This window comes from Drosophila takahashii, chromosome 2L, assembly GCF_030179915.1.
Source record: "Drosophila takahashii strain IR98-3 E-12201 chromosome 2L, DtakHiC1v2, whole genome shotgun sequence".
NCBI classification, from domain to species: domain Eukaryota; kingdom Metazoa; phylum Arthropoda; class Insecta; order Diptera; family Drosophilidae; genus Drosophila; species Drosophila takahashii.
In genome coordinates, this window is record NC_091678.1 from 39,549,680 (window position 1) to 39,575,452 (window position 25,773).

Here is a 25,773-nt window from a genome sequence, read left to right on the forward strand (position 1 = left end):
CATAGTTTGGTCGTTAAATTAGTGGTGTAAATGCCCTATATTGAAACAAAAACAATGATTTTATTGTGTTTTGAGCCTAAAACAATTTCCGATCGGAAAATAATCGTTCAATATGTAAAATTTACAAAACAAGATTTATTTTGCCTATCTGAAGAGATATTGTAAATTCAGATGTTTTATTACGATAATCTAATTTAAGGGCCGACATGTCCCCCCAGTGGCCCCAAACAGCTCCAATATTTATATTTAGAGCAAAAAATCATTAGATTTACTTAAGCTTAGCTTCTAAAGTGGTTGGAATTTCGAAATTTTGATTTTGCAGAATTTTAGGTCTTGAAAGGGTCTAATTAGAAATCTAAAAGAAATTTCGATATCCCCCATAATTTGGGGGCTACATTTAAAATTAACTTTTCGATTTAAAAAATCTAAACCGCTGCTCCGATCGAGATGATTTTTTGGTAAATGGTTATTCTATGGCCCAAATGCTTAAGTTTAATTTTTTAAGTTTTTAACATTTTTTTTAAGTATTTTTACCGAAATTATTTAGATTTCCTAAGTTATTGCGTTGCATTTTGTGCGAGCCCGCCGAGAGAGCGAAACCCAGAGAGCGGATGGCAAGAGAGCGACGGCCGAGAGAGCAGCAGCAAAGAAAACTGTCGATGGGGAGGGGTAGTGCTGTGGGGAAGGGGGAGTGGAAAAGGGCAATTTAAGTTAAAATTTGTTTTGAATTTTATAAACTTTAACTGCTGTTCCGATCAATATGATTTTCGATCAATAGTCCGTCCTGTGGATCAAATGCTTAGGTTTTATTTAAAAAAATATATTTTTCATTTAGTAGCAGAAGTGAGAGCCTTATTTAATTTCCACCATGGAAGAAGATAAAAAAATTACTACAAATTCTGTAAACAAAGCCAAAATGTTTCCAAGTTAAATATCTTAATATTCGAACTTTAGCCCAAATACGAATGTATATTTGGATATGTTTTGATTTGTACAATACATGTACAATACAATACATAGACACAATGTGTGTTTATGTTTTTACTTGAAAGTCGATAATGTGCTCAAATACAAATAAAAGTATTCATTTCCTTTCAGCCAATGCAAAATTTGACGAGTTTAATTTTAATAATTATCAATCAAATGTGGAATCGGAAAATAATAAGTTAGTTTGCTACTTTTGTGTATACAAATGTTTTCGGTTCATTCAAAACCACAAATTTTAAAACAACAAATTACAATTTACAAAAAAGTATACATATTTGTGCGCAAATTAAAATTGCATTGATAACATTGTAACTGATAAAAAAATATACAAGTTCACCACTTTTACTTGGATCACATTCATTTTTTAAGTTTTTAACATTTTTTAAAGTATTTTTAACGAGTTTATTTAGATTTCCTAAGTTATTGCGTTGCATTTTGTGGGAGCCTGCCGAGAGAGCGAAACCCATAGAGCGGATGCCAAGAGAGCGACGGCCGAGAGAGCAACAGCCAAGAAATGGTGATGGGTAGTGCTGCAAGGAAAGGGGAGGGAAAAGAGGCAATTTAAGTTAAATTTGTTTTGGATTTTAGAAACTTAAACTCCGATCAAAATGATTTTCGATCAATAGTCAGTCCTGTGGATCAAATGCTTAGTTTTATTTTTCATTTTGTAGCAGAAGTAAGTACCTTATTTAATTTCCACCATGGAAGAAAATAGAAAATTACTACAAATTCTGTAAGCAAAGCCAAAATGTTTCCAAGTTAAATATTAATCTTAAGATTCGAACTTTTGACCAAATACGTATGTACATATGTATATTTGGATATGTTTTGATTTGCTTATATGTATGTACAATACATGTACATACACACAATGTGTGTGTATGTTTCTATTCGAAAGTAGATAATGTGCTTAAATACAAATAAAATGATTTTTTTCCTTTCAGCCAATGCAAAATTGGAAGAGTTTAAAATTAATAATTATCAATCAAATGTGGAGTCGGAAAATAATAAGTTACTTCGCTACTTTTGTATGGGATGTCAATCTTTTCGTGTGTGTACAAATGTTTTCGTTTCATTGACATTATTGTGAATAATATCTGTGATAATAGTTTTAGTTTTATGTGTGTTTCTTCTTGTGATGTTTTAGATTCGGTTCTTAAAGTAAAGTCGAATGCGGTAGGGCTTGATAATATACACTCTAGCTTCATTAAAATAATCCTGCCAAAAATCATTCCCAATATCTGGAAAATGGCAAAAATTATTCCCGTCCCCAAAGCCAATGATGAATACAGACCGATATCTATTTTGCCATTTCTTTCTAAGGTTTTTGAACAATTAATGGCACAACAGATTAATCTGTTCTAAGGCCAAAATTCATTAATGTGCAATAACCAATCTGGTTTTGGAAAATTTAGAAGCTGTACAACTGCGATAAATGAGATATAACCGAGAACATCAGACAGAAACTCGACAGTAACCAGATTACATTTTTAACATTATTGGACTTCAGCAAAGCATTTGACACAGTTAACCACGAAATTCTGTGTACTAAACTTTTAAAATTCTTCAACTTCCTGTACCCGCTGTTAAACTCATATCATCATACTTGAGTGGCAGAATACAAGCTGTTTTTACTGAAATTGGGTGTTCAGAACCGCTTGGACTAAAGCGTGGCGTGCCTCAAGGCTCTGTGTTAGGTCCACTTTTGTTTTCAATGTATGTAAACGATTTACCAACTGTATTGTCAAACTGTAATGTCCACTTGTATGCTAACGACGTTCAAATATATGTTAGCTGTCCTATAGAAGGAATATTAGATTGTGTAAATTTATGTAATGTGGAATTGGCAAATGTTAGTAAGTGGGCAACAAGCAATGGTCTGTCGCTTAATCCGTCTAAATGTAAGTGTATCGTTATAAGTAAAAAATCCTCCTCCTCTTCCAAATTTACGTATTGATAATTCTCCGATCTTCTATGTAGAACAGGTGGCTAATCTTGGCATTACAATCAATTCCAATTTGTCATGGAGTGCACATGTTGTCAAATCTGTGGGGAGGTCATATGGTCAACTTAGGCAACTTTATCTTTCGCAACAATTTTTTACCAACATCCATAAGACTTATGATAGCAAAATCATACCTCCTACCAACATTGTGCTACCGAATAGCGATTTTTGGTCATTGTGACAGTGCCTTGCAACACAAGCTAAACATTGCATTTAATAACATAGCTAGATATGTATTTAATATTAAACGAGGGGAACACATCACGTCATTTGCTAATAGTATATACGTCTTTAATTTTAAATCATGGAGTAATGCCAGAAATCTCATTCTTTTACATAAAAATTTAGGGACAATTTATTTAAATTTTTAAAATCACAATGTACCAATTAAAATTAATATTAAAATTAAAATAAATTACTAAAATTAATTAAAATAAATTTTCAACTGTTTTGTAATATGTCAGCTCTAATTGTTAATTGTATTAAATGTTAGATATAAGTGTTAAACTTAAGTAGGGACCTACATATTCTTTATTCTCATTATACTTCATTTTGTTTTGTGACTAGTGCATTAATTTATAAGGAATTCCTTGTAGCACTAGGAAGTAAGTAAGAAATAAATAAATAAAAAATAAATTTAAAAATAACAAATTCCAATTTACAAACAAGTGTACACTTGCGCGCAAATTAAAATTGCATTGATAACATTGTAACTGATAGAAGGTATAAAAATGCACTTCTTTTACTTAGATCGCATTCATTTATTATATAGCTCTACCAGTAGCCTTCGGATTCTCTCTCTTGAAGAATCATCTAGAAAGGATGTTTACGCAAAGGGTTTCAACAAACGCGCAAATAAGATATAAGAAAGTCCTGACAACCTAATTTCCAAACTGCAAACTAATTTTGAGCGAACGAAGTCGCTCCGGGTATAGCTAGTATTATTATACATATTAAACTTCCTTTGGATTTAGTTAATTTAGAAACACCTCATTGCTCTATTTCAAAGCAATGTAATATGACTGCGGTGTTTAAAGATTGTAAGTTTATTGTTTGGGATGAGTGCACCATCTATATCAATATTTGTCTTGATTAAAAAACGGTCAGTAGCAAATTCCACCCAGAACGGATTGACCTAAAAATCTAAAAAAAATCAAATTAATTCGGAAATAATTAAGCGCAGAGTGTGACGTAGAGATTTAAACAAAAAACGACCCCAAAGTGCCCCAAAAATCGATTTGTTTTTTTTTAATTCTTTCTTTTGCCATTTCTCTGTTATAAATGTTGTTAAAATGGTTTAAAAATGTGATGTTCATAATCTTATGGCATACCCGCAAATAACTGCATTTAAATTTTTTGAAGATTCAGCATCCTTAACCAAGTCCCCAATATTTTCAAATTTGGCTAACATAATGTGACGTCACGCGTCCCCATATGTTTGTATGTATGTTCTGCTGGCGCATGTATGTATGTGCATATGTATGTCCTGCTGTCGCAATTTAAGTGTGACCGCGCAAGGGGAAAATGAAAATACCACAGCCAAAAAAAATCGATTATATCGCAAATCTTAAGTAAACGTTAAATTTTAATATTTCGGAAGACCTTACAGAAATCCCATTAATCTGAATTTTACAGTCGAAATTTTCCTTAAACAATGATTTGCTTTGCTATGTACACTAGGGTGGGTCGATTTGGGACCCCAAAAATCGTATAGGGGGAACGTAATCTTTAACGGATTCTAAGCCATATTGGCGAACATACTTATGGTCTAAAATGACGTTTGACCGCCCCCAAACGCGAATGAAAAATACTGCTTTTTTAAGAAAAATATCATAGTAGTCAGCACAGAAATCTTACTGAATATCAATTTCAAATTTTTATTTCAAATTTTGTAATACATCTGAGCTGACTACTATGATATTTTCCTCAAAAAAAGCTGTATTTTTCATTCGCGTTTGGGGGGGGGTCAAACGTCATTTTACTCCATAAGTATGTTCGCCAGTATGACTTAGAATCATTTAAAGATTACGTTCCCCCTATACGATTCATCACTTTTTTCGGCCCCATACAAATCGACCCGCCCTAATGTACACACACACGCACAAAATAAATATATCCAAAAAATGCGTATTTTACACACACAGCCATTAGATACATATATGCGTGTTTTTTTTTTTTTTTTTTTTTTTATTCCTTTATTTTTTCTTACATCTACTAACAAATATATATATCGATGGACATAAACTGAAGAAGTTGTGCGGTACGGCCGCAAAGCATTGCTTCGCACAACCGCGGCAGCTTAGGTGGCCATTTCTCTCCTCTCTCTCTCAGCTTTCCTGAGTTTCTGCATCAGAGCCGCAGCGAAATTGGCCGTCGCGTCCCACTCCAGTTGACCTTTCAGCATTGTTGGCACTAGCGTGCTGGGGCTAATGCTGACGCCGGTCGCCGTTTCCAAGGCGGTCCTGTCCTCTAAGAACCGCACGCACTCGAATAGGACGTGGTTCGCGTCCTCCTCGATTCCAGAACCGCAGGTTGGGCATCCGTCCCTTGTGTCGTGACCGTACTTCTTCAAGTACGACCGGAAGCAACCGTGTCCACTCAGAATCTGGGTCAGGTAGAAATCCACCTGCCCATGCTTCCTTTCCAGCCATGGACTCAAGACTGGAATGAGTGCATGGGTCCAGCGCCCAGATGTCGCGGAGTCCCATCTCTCCTGCCACTGAGAAATTGATCTTCTTCTCGCGAGCTGTCGCGCCTCACGCCTAGATAGGTCGTCCGTGCTCGTTACCGCTTCCTCTACTTCTGCTGCCTCTCTTACCAGCTCGTTTATCGGAACTAGTCCAGCGATGACCAGCGCCGCTTCCTCAGAAATCGTCCGGAAGGCGCAGGTTATTCTAATGACACATAGTCTGTGGGTGCGTTCCACGCCCCTCATGTACGATGGCGTCGTGGCGGCCTTGGCCCATACCGGGGCGGCATATAGTACTTGGGACGTAACGACGCTCGCTAAGAGTTTCCTCCTTTCCTGCTTTGGGCCCCTCGTGTTCAGTAGAATCCGCGAGAGCGACCTGGCGGTCGCTGCGGCCTTCTTGTTGGCATACTCCAGGTGCTCTTTAAAAGACAGCCTGGTGTCAATCATGACGCCTAGATATTTTACTGCTCTTTGCGAAACTACTTCAACCCCGCCAACCGTCAGTTTGGCTGTCTCGACGCATTGCCGGCTGCTTATAAGGACAGCCTCTGTCTTGTGTGCCGCGAGTTGGAGCCCAGCAAGTGACAGCCATGACTCCACCTTCCTTACCGCTGAGTTGGCCATGGCCTCCACATCGGCTGGCTCCCTAGCCACAATCGTAATGGCGACGTCGTCCGCGAATCCAGTCACATGGACGTTGGCAGGCATGGGAAGCCTCAGAACTCCGTCATACATTATGTTCCACAGCAAGGGGCCCAGGACCGATCCTTGTGGCACCCCAGCAGTAACATTGTACTGTTTTGGGCCGTCGCTCGTATCGAACCGCAGCACCCTTTCGTCAAGGTAGCTGTCGATTATCTTGAGGGCCTGCATAATCCCTGTCCAGTTGGCAGTGTTGAAGGCATTCTTGATGTCAAGCGTGACCAGCAGACAGTATTTTTTCGTGCCGCCTTTCCATCGCTTCCCGCGTATGGCTTCCGCTGCTATCCCGGTGACCGTTCGGATCGCGTCTAATGTAGACTTTCCTTTCCGGAACCCAAACTGGGTGGGGGAGAGGCCACCAGCTGCATCTATGGCCAGATTTAGCCGTTTCGAGATGAGCTTCTCGAACACTTTGCCAACTGTGTCGAGCAGACAAATTGGCCTGTAGGAGGAAGCTTCACCAGGTGGCTTCCCAGGTTTGTTCAGGAGCAACAGGTTTTGAACTTTCCATCTCCGTGGAAATGTTCCCTCGCGCAGGCAGGCGTTGTAGAGCGCCGCGAAAATGCCCGGCTGAAGCGCAAGCGCCAGCTTCATTGCTTTGTTGGGCACTGCGTCGGGTCCTGGGGCTTTATTGTTCTGCAGGCTGCGTCCTGCTTCAGCAACCTCGGTCTCCGTTATGGCCCTGAACTCCCACGTAGGTCCCGTTTCGTGCAGTGTGCTCTCCTTGGCGCTACCCGAAGGGAACAATGTGCGAACGATCTCACTCAGGGTTTCGGGGTCCGTTGGAGAGCGGCTGCCTGCATTTACTCGCTTGACCACGAGTCTGTAGGCTCCACCCCACGGATCCTGTTTGGCTGCGTCACATAGCTTCAGGAAACATTCCCGTTTACTGTCCTGAATGGCGTGCTTCAAGGACCTCCTGGCTTGCTTGAAGGCGGCGTGTGCAGCCTCGGCCCTGTCCGTCCTTCTTGAGCGCTGAAGAGCTCTTCTGGCTCTGAGGCAAGTCCTTCTAAGGGTCGCTATTTCGGAGTTCCACCAAGGTACAGGCTCATGGTCTCTCCTAAACGGTTTACGCTGCAGCATACCTGCCCTGCACGCATCCTCCCTGCTGGCTGCTATCCCGTCAGCATTGGTGTCGGCGTCCGCTTCCGTGACGAAATGCATGTCCGCAAGGCACCTGCTCATCTGTTCGGCGTTCAACGTCTCCTGGCGGTAGCCCTTGACTGCCCGGTTCAGGGGTCCTGGTCCCGGGCGTATGCCCACTGTGCATAGTATGGCCTCGTGGTCGCTGGCCGTGCAGAAGTCGCCGATTCTCCAGTGAGAACGTCGGGCTAGCGGGGAGCTCACAAAGGTGAGGTCTATGATAGACCCAGCTCCAGCCCGATTAAAAGTCTCCTGCGTCCCTTCATTAAGCAGCACAACGTCCAGCGTTGCAAAGGCTCTGAGTAAGGCTCGCCCCCTGCTGTTGGTGCTGGGGCACCCCCATTCTTCGGCCCACGAGTTGAAGTCGCCTGCGATGATGGTAGAGTGGCGGCCCCTTGCATCGAAGGCGATCGTGTCCAGCACACGTCTAAAGTCCACCTCGGATAGACTAGGTGCTAGATAGCAGCTGTAGACCCACATTTCGCCTATTCGAGCTCGGACGAAGCCCGATCCCTTACGCACGTCCAGGAATGATTTGCCGTTTCTCCTGCACAGCCATATCGCGGCCTTGCCTGATGTGTCCGTTACCCAGTCGCCGTTGTCCTCAACTTTGTAAGGTTCGCTGATGATAGCCAGATCCGCCTTACATTCCCTCACAGACTGCAGGAGTAGGTCCTGCGCAGCCCGACAGTGATTCAGGTTTTTCTGGATCACTTCCATTCACGAGGTTTGGCTACGGCTCTTTTTACTGCGTGAGGACACCGCCTACTTCCTGCTTGGTGGTTCCTCGCCTTTGGACCTCCTTCGGTGCATAAAAAGCATACGCTCTCATTAGGGCATTGAGCAATTTTGTGCCCAGTTTTGCCACACTTGAAGCAGCACCCGCTTCTGTCCACTTTGCTATGGCACTTTGCAGCAAAGTGCCCAACTTCCAGGCACTTGTAGCACCTGGGCTGCGAGTCCCTCTCCTTCACTTTGCAGATGGACCATCCTATCTTGATCTTGCCCTTCCCAAGAACCTCTTCTGCCTCCTTGCTTGCCAATCCAACTACTGCCGTCTGAGTGTCCCTGTATGATGGACGGAGACTCCTCAGTTTAACGAATGCGGTGTTCACGGCAAATTGGTCCACCAGAGCTTTGATGACATCTTCGGCCACCACTAGTGGATCCAGGTCGCTTATCACCACCGTCTTCGTCCTCGTGCTTTCGGATAGCGCTCGCACCGTAGTCGCTTCTCCAAGAACCGCCTCGAGGCTCTCTTTTATTTCTTCCGTGCTGTTGTCCTCGCTTCTGTTGAGCTCCAGAAGAAGGTTCCCGGTCTCTGTACGCCTAACCTTGTTAACTCGGGAGCTGAGGCTTTGCCGCTTCCCGTCGTCCCTACGGGTGACCATAGCTAGGACTTCGCTGTAGGTCTTGCCATTGGCTTCCACTATAAGGGCGTCCGGGCGGTGAGGCTTTCGGGGCCGCTTTTTCGGAGCAGCCTTTCTCCAGGCAGTGGTCGCGTCTTTCCCAGCGCTGCCTCTCGCTGCTGGATTTTCACGGGAGCCTCTGGATTTTTCATCATCTCGTGGGTTTCTTTTTTCTGCCTGCTGGGACCCCGGGGGCGCTCTAAGCGTAGACGGTTGCGCTGATGGAGTCGGGAGCTCTCCCCCATCGAGAGCCGTGTCGGGTTGGCTGAGCCTTCGCCACGGGTCTGTCTGCACCGCGCTGGTGGTCGTCGGGCCTTGTGTCGCGTTTCGCCAGAACTCGGTTTGCGCTGCGTTGTCCTGTTTTAGACATACCGGCATCTGTTGCTCCTTGCTCTCGCTGTTTCGGAGTGGACCTTTGCATTTCATGCACTCCATGGGCTCTATTTGCGTATGGGAGTCCCCAGCTTGGCTGAGGGAGCTCAATGCACTTTCTTGGAAGAACTTCATCCTCGAGAACATTGCTTTCATGGTCACATTGATGTGACGCACCTGCATGACACTCGTGAGATGGATGACTTCGTCGAGAAGCACTCCAATCTCCGCGAGCTGTTCCAGTCCCGTGAGCTCCTGGTCCGCTTTGGCCCTCTTTGCAGAGGTTGTTTTCTGCCCGCCAGTTGGGCTGCATGGGTCCCTTTGACGCTTGGCCGCGTCCTGCACCGCGTCCTCTTCTCGCGGCGGCGGCAGGCCCGTGGGTTTTCTCAGGACGGGTGACCTGAGAATCTTCAAGCTGCTCTTGAACGCTCCGGCTGCTTCCGTGCCCTTGTTTTCGACCTTCTTGCTTAAACTTAAACTTGGTGCATTCGCTGTCGAGGCGGCCAAGTTCGCCACCGCCTCGCCAGGTTTGTTGTTAAGAATGGGATTTAGGGCCTCCAGAATCCGTGCCCTGGCCGTGGGAGATCCCACGAGTGGATTTCCACTTGTGTGGTTGCCACCTGGAGTAGTTTCGTTTTTAGTCGACATTCCTTCCATTGGTGCATTTTATACCTACTGCCAGGTTGTGCATTTTTTACCTACTGCCAGGTTGTTTGCATTTTATACCTGCTGCCAGGTGTCGTGACTGCCGGCCACTTTGGCACAGACGCAGACCACGCAGCCGCCCAGTATGGGTCAGACGCTACGTGGATTTTCCGGGGAGTGGGTTGAGGGCACAGTTGGGTTCCCACGGTGGGCATGAGTTTCCCTATGTTTTTGCCGGTGGAAGCTATACCGCTCCTGCTCGGTCGCCAGAGCCCCAATTTGCGGTGTGCCGCCTAGGCGGTGGGGTTGCCTGTTAGTCCGCTCCTTGACCTTTTAACACCTATTTTCCCTTTGTGCAAACCGTGTCGGTGGTTCCGACCAGATTCCGAATCCTTTAGTCAAGGATTTGGAGCAGCAGCCCGGAGATATATGCTACATTAGCTTGCATGTGCAACCTGTAGCAAGCAGCTTCTGACAGACATTACGCCAGCGCCCCCAGCGGACGGGTGCCTAGATAGGGATACGTCGTTGCCAGATGCGCCTTCCTCACGCGTTTACCAACACTGGCCAGCAGCTGATCGAGCGGTCAGCTGGCGTGACCGGCTTGTTGTTGTGGTCGCCGCCACATTTGGTCGCAAGAGAGTTGTTAAGAAAAATACAAAGACAAAGACAAAGAGACGCGAAAGAGAAAGTTCCCGCGGAAAGTGCTCTCACCTCTGACCCATGCCGGGTTTTGGGGCGGCACTGACTACGGGCTCCATCGGTCACCCGGAGTCGGGCCTCCACGAGTAAGTCGTCTGCGGCGCCGCGTGCATCTGCGGGATGCTCTTTGGACCGTCTCGCGCTGCCACGACGCGAGATTTCTTGCACTTTTTGGGGAGCACCTACGAAGTGCAACCGCTCTTTCTGCCACCTGCAACCGATCCCCCCACATATATGCGTGTGTACGTTTGTGTGTGTGCATTGCAGCTGACTAAGGAATTGAGATTCGATCAAATTCAAATTCAAGACAATACTGATATCTGTTTGCTAAAAGAATATTTCATTTACATTTCCACAACATACTTACATAAGACATTTTGTAACAGATTTTTGTGAACTAAAATTCAAATCGCATTGATCATATTAAAAAACAAGAGGGAACGTTATAGTCGGATGCCCCGACTATCAGATACCCGTTACTCAGGTAAAGGGAGTGCGAGGGAGATGGAGATAGAGATAGAAAACGTTGATCACGCATAACTTTTTAACGAATGGTCCGATTTGAAAAATTTCTTCTACATTTCGATAGGTATTGATAAACACAATAAAACTGCATTTTTACTTTTCCAAAATATTAAAATTTTTAAAATCGTATATAAGCGATGGTGGGCGTTAGAGGGGGCGTGGCACCATTTTGAAACAAACTTGCGCTGCGTAGGAATTCCTAGAATCTGCATGCAAAATGCCAATCTTCTAGCTTCTATAGTTTCCGAGATCTCAGCGTTCATACGGACAGACGGACAGACAGACAGACAGACAGACGGACAGACGGACAGACGGACATGGCTAGATCGACTCGGCTAGTGATCCTGATCAAGAATATATATACTTTATGGGGTCGGAAACGCTTCCTTCTACCTGTTACATACTTTTGCACGAATACAATATACCCTTTTACTCTACGAGTAACGGGTATAAAAAGAACATTAAATATTCAAACCAATTGATTCTCTTGCTCTTTATTACACGTGCCTCATATTGTATAAACAAATTCAAATGTTTAAACAATTTGATTCACGGCTTCCCCGCCCACCTGCCTTCCCTATCTAAATTACTATAAAATTCGACCCCTAAAATACGGTCAGTAGCAAATTCCACCCAGAACGGATTGACCTAAAAAATCTAGAAAAATCACAGTAATTACTAAAATAATTAGGATCCGCGTAAGGGGTACTTTTTAGAAATTCGATTTGTTTTTTTTTTAATTCTTTCTTTTGCCATTTCTCTGTTATAAATGTTGTTAAAATGGTTTAAAATGTGATGTTCATAATCTTATGGCATACCCGCAAATAACTGCATTTAAATTTCTTGGAGATTCAGCATCCTTAACCAAGTCCCCAATATTTTCAAATTTGGCTAACATAATGTGACGTCACGCGTCCCCATATGTTTGTATGTATGTTCTGCTGGCGCATGTATGTATGTACATATGAATGCCCTGCTGTCGCAATTTAAGTGTGACCGCGCAAGGGGAAAATAAAAATACCACAGCCAAAAAAAATCGATTATATCGCAAATCTTAAGTAAACGTTAAATTTTAATATATCGGTAGACCTTACAGAAATCCCATTAAGCTGAATTTTACAGTCGAAATTTTCCTTAAAATTGCTTCTGTTTTTTTAAATGCAAAAGACCGATCAGCAAACTATTTATTAGTTTTCAAATGTTGAGTTATCGACAAACTTTGGATTTGTGAAAAACAAAAACAAACAATGATTTGCTCTACTATGTACACACACACGCACAAAATAAATATATCAAAAAAATGAGTATTTTACACACACAGCCATTAGATACATATGTATATGCGTGTGTACGTTTGTGTGTGTGCATTGCAGCTGACTAAGGAATTGAGATTCGATCAAATTCAAATTCAAGACAATACTGATATCCGTTTGCTAAAAGAATATTTCATTTACATTTCCACAACATACTTACATAAGACATTTTGTAACCGATTTTTGTGAACTAAAATTCAAATCGCATTGATAATATTAAAAGAACATTAAATATTCAAACCAATTGATTCTCTTGCTCTTTATTACACGTGCCTCATATTGTTTAAACAAATTCAAATGTTTAAACAATTTGATTCACGGCTTCCCCGCCCATCTGCCTTCCCTATCTATATCAATATTTGTCTTGATTAAAAAACGGTCAGTAGCAAATTCCACCCAGAACGAAGTCAATTCGCAAACTATTCCAGCCTTTTTCCCTTTACAGGCATTTTCTATTGCAGCGTTCCGAATGAGAAAATATTAGAAAGTCTATTTAATGACAAGTGTAATAATTTTTCGTCACAAATGTTGATATCAGAACTTTTGTATGTTGAAGGCGCGATCGTCACTAGTTTTTTACCTCGTTAAGAGGTGTTTTTATTTGATATCAGAAGTTTTTGTTTGTTTACATTTGTTCTCATAGGAGCTAATATATACATTTAAATTTAAATTGGTAAGCCATTGTATTAAACGAATTAAGTTAAAAAGGCGATGAAGTATATCAAAATACCTTTTAAGCGAGTTATCGCACATGTCTGTACCTTTAGTAGTGTAGAACTTACAAACTAACGAAATTTAGCTATTTTTAGCTTTTTTCCCGCTAAAGTAGCGGCTTTTTCCAAAAGTCGTAGAACAAAAGATTCCTATATGGAACTCTTAAGTGCAAATTTACTGATTCCATGACCCTAAAATACAGTTCGGATACCCTCACACAAAATTCAATACTCAAGAAGCTTTAGTTGTTCGAGCTGGCAAAAGTGGCTATTTTCGTAAAAAAATAACTTTTAAACGTGACTTTTTACAGTAATGTGTTATATACCAAAATTTAAGGAAGCTCAAGGGCTATACAGTTTAAAGTTGTAAGGAAAATCGTTAGAGCCGTTTCTGAGAAAATTTAAAAAAAGCTAAAAAGAAAGTTAAAAAAAAAATTCTGTTGTTCATATCTTTTTAACTATTACATTTACACAAATTGCATATAGAAGGCGTTTATAGCATTTAAAAATACCTTTCAAACGAGATGCAGCACAAGTCTGTAGCATTAGTAGTATAGAAGTTACGGCTTTCCAAATTTTAGCTATTTATAGCTGTTTTCCCGCTAAACTAGCGAGTTTTTCCAAAAGTGGTAGAACAAAAGTTTTTTATATCGATGTGATGAACGTCATATCAAATTTTCAAAACTCAAAAACATGTTTTGGACAAACTGACAAACAGAATTAAATTTTCATTTTGGGAAGACGTTGAAAATCTTATTTTGGCTATACCTTTTGAACGGAGCGTCGGATTTCGACATGTGACCCCTCATTCGACGGGTATTTTCAAAAGGAATACAACTAAAACATTGCGATGGGGCATTTATCCCCACCGGCCCCAACAGCTCCAAATTTCGAAATTTTCACTTTTTCACTTTCACCGCTCTCTCTCCCAAGCCAATTGATTTTCTTAAAGTCTTGGTATGCAATCCTGTTAGTTTTCGCAATACCTTTCGATAGGTGTATCATTCATTATGATCGGACCATCACAGTAGATTTTCATTTCTTCGTGTATATATAGTAGTCGCCTTCGCACACTCTCCTGGTGCGCTTCGTCACTACATGGACTGCCGTCCATAGTGATACTGATATCCTTTTGCTAAAAGAATATTTCATTTACATTTCCACAACATACTTACAAGACATAAGACATTTTGTAACCGATTTTTGTGAACTAAAATTCAAATCGCATTGATCATATTAAAAGAACATTTAATATTCAAACCAATTGATTCTCTTGCTCTTTATTACACGTGCTCATATTGTTTAAACAAATTCAAATGTTTAAACAATTTGATTTACGGCTTCCCCGCCCACCTGCCTTCCCTATCTAAATTACTATAAAATTCGACCCCTAAAATACGGTCAGTAACAAATTTCACCCAGAACGGATTGACCTAAAAATCTAGAAAAATCACAGTAATTACTAAAATAATTAGGAGCCGCGTAAAGGGTACTTTTAAGAACAAAATCGGCGGGCTCCCACAAAATGCAACGCAATAACTTAGGAAATCAAAATAAATTCGTTAAAAATACTTTAAAAAAATGTTAAAAACTTAAACAATTAAACTTAAGCATTTGGGCCATAGAATAACCATTTACCAAAAAATAACCATTTACAAAAATGTTAAAACTTAAACATTTAAACTTAAGCATTTGGGCCATAGAATAACCATTTACCAAAAAATCATCTCGATCGGAGCAACGGTTTATATTTTTTAAATCGAAAAGTTAATTTTAAATGTAGCCCCCAAATTATGGGGGATATCGAAATTTCTTTTAGATTTCTAATTAGGCCCTTTCAAGACCTAAAATTCTGCAAAATCAAAATTTCGAAAGTCCAACCACTTTAGAAGCTAAGCTTAAGTAAATCTAATGATTTTTTGCTCTAAATATGGATATTGGAGCTGTTTGGGGCCACTGGGGGGACATGTCGGACCTTAGTGGGCGCCTACGCCCCCAATGGAATACTGGCTGCTCTAGCTCTTATGGTTTAGGCTGTGGTCGTATCCCCCTAAAAATCGGTCTTTCATTTTATAATCTTTAGAGATGAATGCGATCTAAGTAAAAGAAGTGCATTTTTATACCTTCTGTTCGCGCCAGAGCGGCGCCCCCAGTCCCGGCCCATTTTCCCTTCAAGCGCCCCTGGAGCCTTGACAGTCGAGACAGCAGTTCTTCCAGATCGCTCGCATCTCGCTCTCTCGCACTGTTAAGTATCTCCACTCCGCTCTCCAAGCGGCTCTTGGAGCTTCCACTCTGTAGTTTTAAGTTAGTTCTAATTTACCAGTGTAACGAACCGTACGCAATTGAAGTCAATAAAATCGTGGAGTATTATTTTATAAAGTGAAAACGAAAACATTTCGGCCGTCATAAATTGACTTCTCGGGATCGGTAGCACCACCACAAACATCCCCAATTGGAAAATCCCGCCCCCCGACATTTCATGATCCATCGACCGGATAATTTCTAGAAGAGGAGACGAAGTTCCAGCACCAGCGTTCAACCAGGCGGATTTTTCCTTGATTTCCTTTCCATCAATTTAAAATAAGTACGACCGTTCTTATATCTACGTATTGCTGCCGACCAGCCAGATATTTCCAATTTTTCCAATCCAATTTCGTATATCTGTCTGATCGGCCATTTCCATTTGTTCATACGATCGCCATATTCCGGCTTCTTTTTCGTATTGCTATTTCCATTTTCATACGACCGCCATTTTCCGGCTTCTTTTTCGTATTGCTATTTCCATTTTCATACGACCGCCATATTCCGGCTTCTTTTTTCGTATTGCTATTTCCATCTTCATACGACCGCCATTTTCCGGCTTTGCTTTTCATAGTTCCCACTTACCATACATATTTGGGTTCATACGGACATACAATCCAGATGCACACTTTTTAATGTACGTACATACATATGCCTGACCAGCGCAACATATGTACGTAAGCTAACATACACGTACCTCCGCGTTACACCCTGCGAACATTTCTACAGCGACATTTACCATACAGTCCACATTATCTCCAATTTACAAAATATTTAAAATTACAATTTTAAAACACACATCCATACGCCCATACATACACATATATCCACATTATCTCCAATTTACAAAATATTTAAAATTACAATTTTAAAACACATCCATACGCCCATACATACACATATATCCACATTATCTCCAATTTACAAAATATTTAAAATTACAATTTTAACACACACATCCATACGCCCATACATACACACATATACATAATCCTAATGCATGCTTATTAATGTACGTACATATCGACATATCCATTTCCACGTATGTACAGAAGGGAAAAGTCACGTAACGTAACGTAAGGCAACGTAAGCACGATAAACACGTACGTTCCTTCTCGGTACACCTTACAAACATTTCCAAATCAACATTTAAAATACAGCCCACATCATTTATAATTTCCGAAGATAAAATATACAATATATATACACAAAGTAAAAACATATAATCCTGATGCTAATACACCTATTAATATATGCACAATTATATATATTTTCCACCCAACACAATTAATTTTATTATACACAATACCAAAATAACTTGTTTCCGCTGAACACAATTTATTATATATTGCATAAAATTACAAAAAAAAATAACCTGGTTCCACCGAACCCACCAGCACGATACGCCTGTCCAGAATTTGCATGGTATTTATTTCAGCAGCGCTAATTCGCACACACCGGCGGCTCACATCCATTAAAATAAAAATAAATAAATATTTTTGTGACCAAGCCGTGACGGTGCGCGATATATATATTTTCCCATTCCTACCGCTCATTTTCGCAGCACAGCAACCGACTGCAAATATCTTGCAGAATATTTTTTTCCACACCAACGATATTTTCCTCGCACGTTAAAATAGTTGTTTCGAAAACCTTGAAATTTTTATTGGTGTTCCGTTTCCACATATTCCAAAGTAGACCACGGAGCTGCAACGCTAGGAAACAAAAGCGGACCGCTTGCAATCTATACCGAGAAAACTAAGAAGCCACTGCGATATATTAACATTTTTGTTTTTTTTTAAAACAAAATTGAACTAATTCCGTAATATTTTTTGTCGCGTCGATCCACTATTGTTGACATTCAGCTATTAGATTTTTTGAAATTTTGGGGCCGTATTTTCCGGAAGTTATCCATTTTTTCGTCGGTCCTTTTCTTTGCCAATCAATCCCGGTGATCCGCAACAGCGTGACCACATTCCAGGACGGACCTTTCTGGAATGCCAGGAGACAAAACTAAGTTGTCAGTTCCGTCTGCAAATAAAACGCGATCGCTATCCGCATCACCAAGCGCGCGCACCTCAAGCCCAGTAGCCCCAAATCCAATATCAAAGGCAAAGAGCGAAACTTCAGTAGCCAGCCAAGCAGGCGACAAGAAGTTGTCTGTTCCTACAATCCATCCGAAACGATTGTCTCTAAGTCCGCTCACGCCTAAAGTTAGGTCGCAAATCCAGACCAAGTCCGTAAAGTCGCTAGCAACTCGTTCTCAGCCAAAAATGAGTAACGAAATTGCAGTTGCAGCCCTCGCGCGGTTTATCACGGTGTCCGACCGTATGAGCCATTTCAGAGCGACTATAGAAACTCCAGGAGCTGCCGCTCCGTCCGTCCACACCTGCAAAGTCCGAAAAGAACAAGTCCGTTCACTCTGGGACAAAGCCGAGAAGGAATTTGAAGCTTGTCTAGACACGATTTCCAGCCTTACGACTGACGAGGCGTCGGATATTTTGGCGACTCTACACCGAAAATATGAATATTGCTATTCGGTGTACGAGGAGCTATCGGTTCAGCTCAGCGAGTTAATTGACCGAGCCAGTTCACAGCAGCCGTTGTCGAGCACCGACAATCAGTCCGCGTACATTCCGTCTGGGTGCCGGTTGCCTCCATGTGATACAGAAGTATTTGAGGGAGACTATCTCAAATGGCCAACATTCAGGGACCTTTTCACTGCCGTCTACGTCAACAACACACGGTTGACGCCGGTCGAGAAGTTATTCCATCTCAACGCGAAAACGAGCGGTGAGGCAAAGGCAATTGTTGCCAAGTCCCGCTCACTAATGATGGTTTCGCTTCCGCTTGGGAGGCGCTTCGAGACCGTTTCGAAAACAAAAGACTTTTAGTGAACAGTCAGCTCAAGCTCCTATTTAACTTAAGTTCCGTTAATGCCGAAACTGGCCACTCCATAAAAGAGCTTCAGAGCACCATCCAAGGGTGCCTGACAGCATTAGCCCACTCCAAAATATCAACCGAAAATTGGGATTGCTTGCTGGTCTACCTGTGCGCCAGTAAGTTGCCCAGATTGACCCTTTCCTTGTGGGAACAATCCCTTACATCAAAGTCTGATGTTCCTACATGGGATGAGATGAACGCGTTCCTTAGCGATAGGTATAGAACCTTAGAAGCCATTGAGGACATGAAGCAGAGTCTTGGTGGTCCGTCAACTTCCAAAAATTCCCAAGTTACGAAGAAGCTTAACTCCTTTGAAGCCAAAGTGAGTGTCAAACCAAAGAGTTGCGATTTGTGCTCTAAGGAGACTCACCCAGTGCGGTTGTGCCCTCGCTTCATTCAGATGGCAGTAGAGGCGCGGGAAAACTACATAAAAAAGAAGCAGTTATGCTTGAATTGCTTCGCGAGAGGCCATCAGCTCCGGGATTGTTCCAGTACGCACAGCTGCTTTGTATGCCGAGGGAGACATCACACGCTTTTGCATCGAGGCAACCCATTTTCCAACAATCCAAGTTCCTCTGGACATGCGAGACCTAGATCCGATCCTCCGTCGGGAGGCTCAGACATTCCCGATGAACACTCAAATGTACAAGTCTGTTTTGCCTCGGGCTCAAAGGCAGTTCTGTTGGGCACGGCAATGATTGATATTTGCCACCTCGGCACCCACTTCCGAGCACGCGCTTTGATCGACTCGGGATCTGAAGCGACGTTCATAACGGAGCGTCTTTTCAAGTTGGTCAATCTGCCGTTCCGCCCCATTCAAGCTCAAGTGTCTGGTTTAAATCAGACCGTTGCTGCCCAGTCAACAAGGCTTTGCCATTTCGCCATTCGTTCTCCTACTAAGCCGGGCCTGCAGTTAGACACCGCAGCGTATGTTCTGCCAGAACTAGCAGGCAGATTACCCTCACATTCCATTCCACAAGATATCCTGAGAGATTTGCCAAACCTTCAATGGGCAGATCCCACATTTCTCCAGAGTTCCCAGATAGACGTTCTTATCGGAGCTGATATTCTTCCATCCGTGCTGCTGAGTGGCACAAAGACCAACATCTGCGGATCTCTTTTTGGGCAAGAGACCATCTTCGGGTGGGTGCTCACTGGTCCAGTGTCCATGTCCACGAGCAACCGAGTCTCAGCCTTTACGACTCAAATTACAAAAACAAGTGAGGCATCCTTAGACAAACTTCTTACGAAGTTTTGGGAGGTGGAAGATCTACCATCAAAAATGGTAAAAGAGTCCGATTCCGTCTGCGAAAGTAATTTTCTACGAACCACAACTTGAGACGCGAGCGGGAAGTACGTAGTGACGTTACCGTTCTGCGACCCCGATCATTGTGGATCAGAGTTGGTTACTCAAGGTCTATAGCACTTGCTCAGTTTCTGAGAAACGAGAATCGTTTACGAAGGGACACTCCATTAAATGAGCAGTACAACTCCGTGATTCAAGAATATTTGGATTTAGGCCATATGAGAGAGGTTTCGCCCACTCACAATTCTCCAAACTACTACCTCCCACACCATGCGGTTATAAAACCCGAAAGCACGACCACGAAACTCCGGGTGGTATTCAACGCTTCCAGCCCGTCAGCAAATGGGACTAGCTTGAACGATGTGCTGCATGCCGGTCCAGTCCTCCAATCTGACTTAACAATTCAGATTTTAAAGTGGCGCTATTTCAAGTATGTTTTTAGTGCAGACATCACGAAAATGTATAGGCAGATCTGGGTCGATCCAAAGCACACGCCCTTTCAAAGGATTCTTTTCCGAAACAAGGAAGGTGACATTCGAGATTACGAGCTGAAAACCGTAACATTCGGTGTCAATTGCGCGCCCTATCTCGCCATCCGAGTGCTGAAACAGCTGGCTGATGACGTCGATCAGCAGTTTCCTAAAGCCAGTCATATAATCCGCAACTTCATGTATGTTGATGACGTTTTAGCAGGATCGAATTCTCAACAAGAAGCTCAACTTGCCATCCAGGAGTTAGTAACCGCTTTGAATTCGGCCGGTTTTCCGCTTAGAAAGTGGACTTCCAACCACAAGGGGGTTTTAAAGGACATTCCAAATGAGCATCTTCTCCATTCTGAGTTCCTAAATATTGATGCCGAAAGCACAGCCAAAACCCTCGGCATTCGTTGGAGAGCAACCACCGACGAGTTCTACTTCGTGCCCCCAGAAATATCCGTCAAGTCCTCCTATACTAAAAGAGAAGTTCTCTCCCAGATCACAAAGCTATTCGATCCCGCTGGATGGCTTGCACCGTTCATCGTCCGGGCCAAAATTTTTATGCAGGAGATCTGGCTGCAAGAGTTAGGCTGGGATGACAACCTTCCCGACGAAATGAGCCATAGATGGCAAGTGTTCCTGCAAAGTTATTCCGATCTCGATCAAATCCGTATTCCGAGATGGGTCGGTTACCAGCCCCAGGTAAAAATTGAGCTTCACGGGTTCTGTGACGCTTCCCAAAAAGCCTATGGGGCGGCGCTGTATGTCAGGGTTGAAGTCGGTCAGCAGATATTGACTAATCTGCTAACGGCAAAGACCCGGGTTGCCCCTGTGAAAACTGTATCTCTCCCCCGACTCGAGCTATGTGGTGCCCTATTGCTGGCAGATATGGCATCTACCATCCTTCCAAATATGCTGTCAAAAAGCTCTGAGATTTTCTGCTGGACAGATTCTACCATTGTCCTGGCATGGTTAAAGAAACCAGCCTGCTCCTGGACAACATTCGTAGCCAACCGCGTAACCAAAATAGCTCAAGCTACAAAGATTGAGAATTGGTCACATGTGCGGTCAGAACACAATCCTGCCGACCTAGCTAGTCGCGGCGTGTCCCTGCAAGAGCTGGGCGATAGCAACCTCTGGTGGCATGGGCCCCAGTGGTTACAATTGCCCAAACTTCAATGGCCAGAAACTTCGGATCCACACCCAGTCACGGAATTAGAGCAGCGCGCGGTGAAGGTTCATTTCGTAAAGCTCCCCGCTGATGATTTCCTTGACCGTTTTTCCAGACTAGACAAGGCTTTACGAGTCCTAGCTTACTTCCAAAGGTTCCTAAATCGCTGTCGTAAGGCTCCGGTAAGTCCGGATAAGCAGCTCAGTAATCGGGAGATCCGGGAGGCTGAGAGGACCTACATAATACTTGCCCAGCGTGAAGAGTACGCGCTCGAGCTTCGATTGTTACGAAGCAAAAGATCCATACCCGCATCAAGCCCAATTGCTAATTTGTTTCCATTTATAGACCAACAGGGACTCTTAAGAGCATGTGGTCGCTTAACTGCCTCCAAGGTCCTGCAGTATGACGAGCGCCATCCTGTATTACTCCCGTACAGCTGTCGGTTATCTCGTCTTCTTGTCCAATTCATGCACCAGATTACGCTTCATGGCGGCAACCAATTGATAGTGCGCTTGATGCGATCCAAATATTGGATTCCTAAAGTCAAGAATCTGGTAAAGGGCGTGGTGAATTCATGCAAGGTGTGCACCATTTATAAGAAAAGACTGCAAACCCAATTGATGGGCGATTTTCCGACTGATCGAGCCTCTTTTTCCAGGCCATTTACTTACACCGGCGTGGATTACGCCGGCCCCTTTGAGGTAAAAAACTATACAGGGAGAGCTTGTCTCATCACTAAGGGATATGTTTGTGTGTTTGTGTGTGTTCTACAAAGGCCATCCATTTGGAACCCACCTCCGACCTTACAACTGAGAAGTTTCTAGCAGCGTTTGCGCGTTTTCTAGCTAGAAGAGGTTGTTCTCAGCGGGTCCATTCCGACAACGGCAAAACCTTTGTTGGCGCCTCAAGTCTTATTTCCCGTGACTTTACGCAAGCACTAAAGAGAGCTCCTCATAAGGGAGGCCTGTGGGAGGCAGGAGTAAAGAGTTTTAAAACGCTGTTTTACAAATCCACGTCCGCTCGCAAGTATACATTCGAAGAGCTTTCCACGCTTCTGGCAAAGATTGAAGCCTGCCTTAATTCCAGACCACTCTCTCCAATGTCAGAGGACCCGACAGACTTGCTGGCACTGACGCCAGGCCATTTTCTGATCGGGGGACCGTTGCTTTCCACGGCGGAGCCTGAAATTAAAGGCGAAGCCCAGTCAATCATAAATCGATGGCAACATCTCAAGGCCCAGCATCAACAATTTAGTTCGCGATGGAAAGAAGAGTATCTAAAGGAACTCCACAAGCGCAACAAGTGGTTGAGTCCATCCAGAAATCTGCAAGTCGACGATATGGTAGTCATCAAGGACGATAATTTGCCATCAAATGACTGGCGGCTCGGCAGGATCGTAGCTGCTATCCCAGGAGCTGATACTAGAGTACGCGTCGTAGATATTCTTACTTCTCGTGGAACCATCCAACGTCCGGTCCACAAACTAGTACTTCTTCCTATGGAGGACAAGGCAATCTCCGCACTTCCGCAATAATAACTTCTGTCCTCATTCTAGTACTTCTTCCTATGGAGGCCAAGGCAACCTCCGCTTTCCAAAAATAGTGCCTTCTGTCCTTATTTTTCAAAATCCGTTCACAAATTGATACTAAATTTGCTTATCATTTTTTATTAAAGCATCAAAACCATGGCTCCACGTCCTCGCAGCGCCCAAACCTTGGACGACAGACGTTCACGAGGTACTCGATCCTACCGCTGCCGAGTCTGTCGGGGAATCCATCCTCTACGGAAGTGCACCCGCTTCCTTGGCTCAGCACGGAGAAGCGGCTCCGTGCCGTCCTCATCAATAAATATTGTGCGAATTGCCTGGCCCATCAACACTCAGGGGGGCAATGTCGCAGTGGCGACACGTGCAAAAAGTGCGGGCAGAATCATCACACGCTGCTGCACCTGCACGAGATGTCCGGGACTACTCGGCAACCGCCCATCCAGCAGCGTCGTCAATCGCCATCCCCGCCACGTCGCCAATCGCCGTCCTCGCAACATCGCGGATCGACCACTCGGCTGTCAAGGGCAGTCTCGCGGTCTCCATCGCCAGCGGCACGGGAAGCACGGACACCGGTCCGACGTCCAGCGTCAGCAGCAACTCCATCAGTGGCGGCTCTCCTGCAGCATCAGAGCCTCCACATTCTTCCGACGGCCATCGTGTTGCTGGAGTCTGGGGCCACCACCTTCGAGACGGCTGCGTTAATCGACCCTTGCACGCCCGTCAGCACCATCGACAGCTCCCTGGCAACTGCGTTCAAGTTGCCCACGACGACAGTGAGAGGCGAAGAAGTTTGCTCGACGACAATCCGGTCGAGGACGGGCGATTTCCAGATCGACGTGCTGCTGAAGATCAGTCAGAGTCTACGAATCCGCACCCCTATCCGCGCGCTAAGCGATTCTATGCGAGCCCAATTTGATGATATCCGTCTGGCCGATGAGCAGTTCCATCGCCCAGCGACAGTCTCGCTGGTGTTGGGCTCGGACGTATACCCCGACGTAATCAGGCCCGGGTTCCTAAATATACGAGATGGGCTGCCCGTCGCACAGGGCACGGTCTTTGGATGGGTCGTGTCTGGAGCATGCAGACACGCCTAAGGATTAATCCTTTGCTACGTTCGCCCTCGCAAGGGGGGGGGGGGCGAATGTTCGCGCCAGAGCGGCGCCCCCAGTCCCGGCCCATTTTCCCTTCAAGCGCCCCTGGAGCCTTGACAGTCGAGACAGCAGTTCTTCCAGATCGCTCGCATCTCGCTCTCTCGCACTGTTAAGTGTCTCCACTCCGCTCTCCAAGCGGCTCTTGGAGCTTCCACTCTGTAGTTTTAAGTTAGTTCTAATTTACCAGTGTAACGAACCGTACGCAATTGAAGTCAATAAAATCGTGGAGTATTATTTTATAAAGTGAAAACGAAAACATTTCGGCCGTCTTAAATTGACTTCTCGGGATCGGTAGCACCAGCACAAACATCCCCAATTGGAAAATCCCGCCCCCCGACATTTCACCTTCTATCAGTTACAATGTTATCAATGCAATTTTAATTTGCGCGCAAGTTTACACTTGTTTCTAAATTCGAATTTGTTATTTTTAAATTTATTGTTTTGAATGAAACGAAAACATTTGTACACACACGAAAAGATTGACATCCCACACAAAAGTAGCGAAGTAACTTATTATTTTCCGATTCCACATTTGATTGATAATTATTAATTTTAAGCTCTTCCAATTTTGCATTGGCTAAGAGGAAATAAATCATTTTATTTGTATTTAAGCACATTATCTACTTACGAATAGAAACATACACACACATTGTGTGTGTGTACATTAGGGTGGACTTATTTTGTATGAAATTTCTAAGGCCATGCTCTCACCCCTTCATATATAGCATTTTTGTATCCTTAATCCATTAAAAAAAGAAAAAGTAAAAAATAATTAGTTTTAGTCGGTGCGCAACGGCTTTAAAGTTTATTACGCATATTTCAGATACATCTAGATGCCGTAGACTTCATTTTATATTTTGACAGTATTTTAAAAAGTATCTTAATCACTTTCCCGAGCTTTTTAACAAGGGATGAAGTCGTTGATAAATTCGAGTAACTGGGAGACAAATACAACTTAAAAATAACAATAATAACGAATAATCAAGGACTTTTAGAGTACAACATATAAATATTACGGTCTCTGAAAAATAAGAGTCAATATCGTTGTATCCTAAGCCAGTATTTCTCTGACGAACATTTTTATTGGCGGACGCAAAAGTAATAGTTAGTCTTCAAAATTGAAAAATAGAATCTCTATTTTATTGTGAGTCACAAAAAAAAAAATCGTGAGTCGGGGATCGAACTCGGTCATATTTGTTCGGAGACAAAAGCTCTACTGGCTAGGCTACGTCCAACTGATAATATTCATGAAATAAATTTCTACTTGACTCTTTTATTTGAGCGAAACCAAAAAGTTGACATGTTAAAATCTGACAAGAAATTAAATGGGGTAAATTCCTAATTTAACACTTAATTTTTAGTGAAACTTTAGGGCCATTGCGCACCGCCTAAACGATGCAATAAAATTTTTCTGTTTTCGCATAAATTTATTGGACACAGAAACCCACCATTTAAGATGCTGAGCTCAGTTCACCTTAAAGAAGTCCACCCTAGTGTACATGTATTGTACATACATATAAGCAAATCAAAACATATCCAAATATACATATGTACATACGTATTTGGTCAAAATATCGAATCTTAAGATTAATATTTAACTTGGAAACATTTTGGCTTTGCTTACAGAATTTGTAGTAATTTTCTATTTTCTTCCATGGTGGAAATTAAATA

General features: G+C 43.2%; 2 protein-coding genes across 2 annotated transcripts; both read left to right on the forward strand.

Moving 5' to 3' along the window:
* Positions 1 to 10,678: 10,678 nt before the first annotated feature.
* On the forward strand, positions 10,679 to 22,939 carry LOC138914948 (uncharacterized). Its single transcript, XM_070219659.1, has 5 exons — positions 10,679 to 10,743; positions 17,983 to 18,302; positions 18,473 to 19,765; positions 19,972 to 22,106; positions 22,181 to 22,939. Exons 1-5 carry the CDS (start codon positions 10,679 to 10,681, stop codon positions 22,937 to 22,939), a joined length of 4,572 nt encoding a protein of 1,523 aa, XP_070075760.1.
* LOC138911994 (uncharacterized) lies at positions 15,542 to 24,054 on the forward strand. Its single transcript, XM_070211686.1, has 2 exons — positions 15,542 to 15,792; positions 23,080 to 24,054. The coding sequence occupies exon 2, from the start codon at positions 23,362 to 23,364 to the stop codon at positions 24,043 to 24,045; it is 684 nt and encodes a 227-aa protein (XP_070067787.1). The 5' UTR covers positions 15,542 to 15,792; positions 23,080 to 23,361; the 3' UTR covers positions 24,046 to 24,054.
* Positions 24,055 to 25,773: the final 1,719 nt, after the last annotated feature.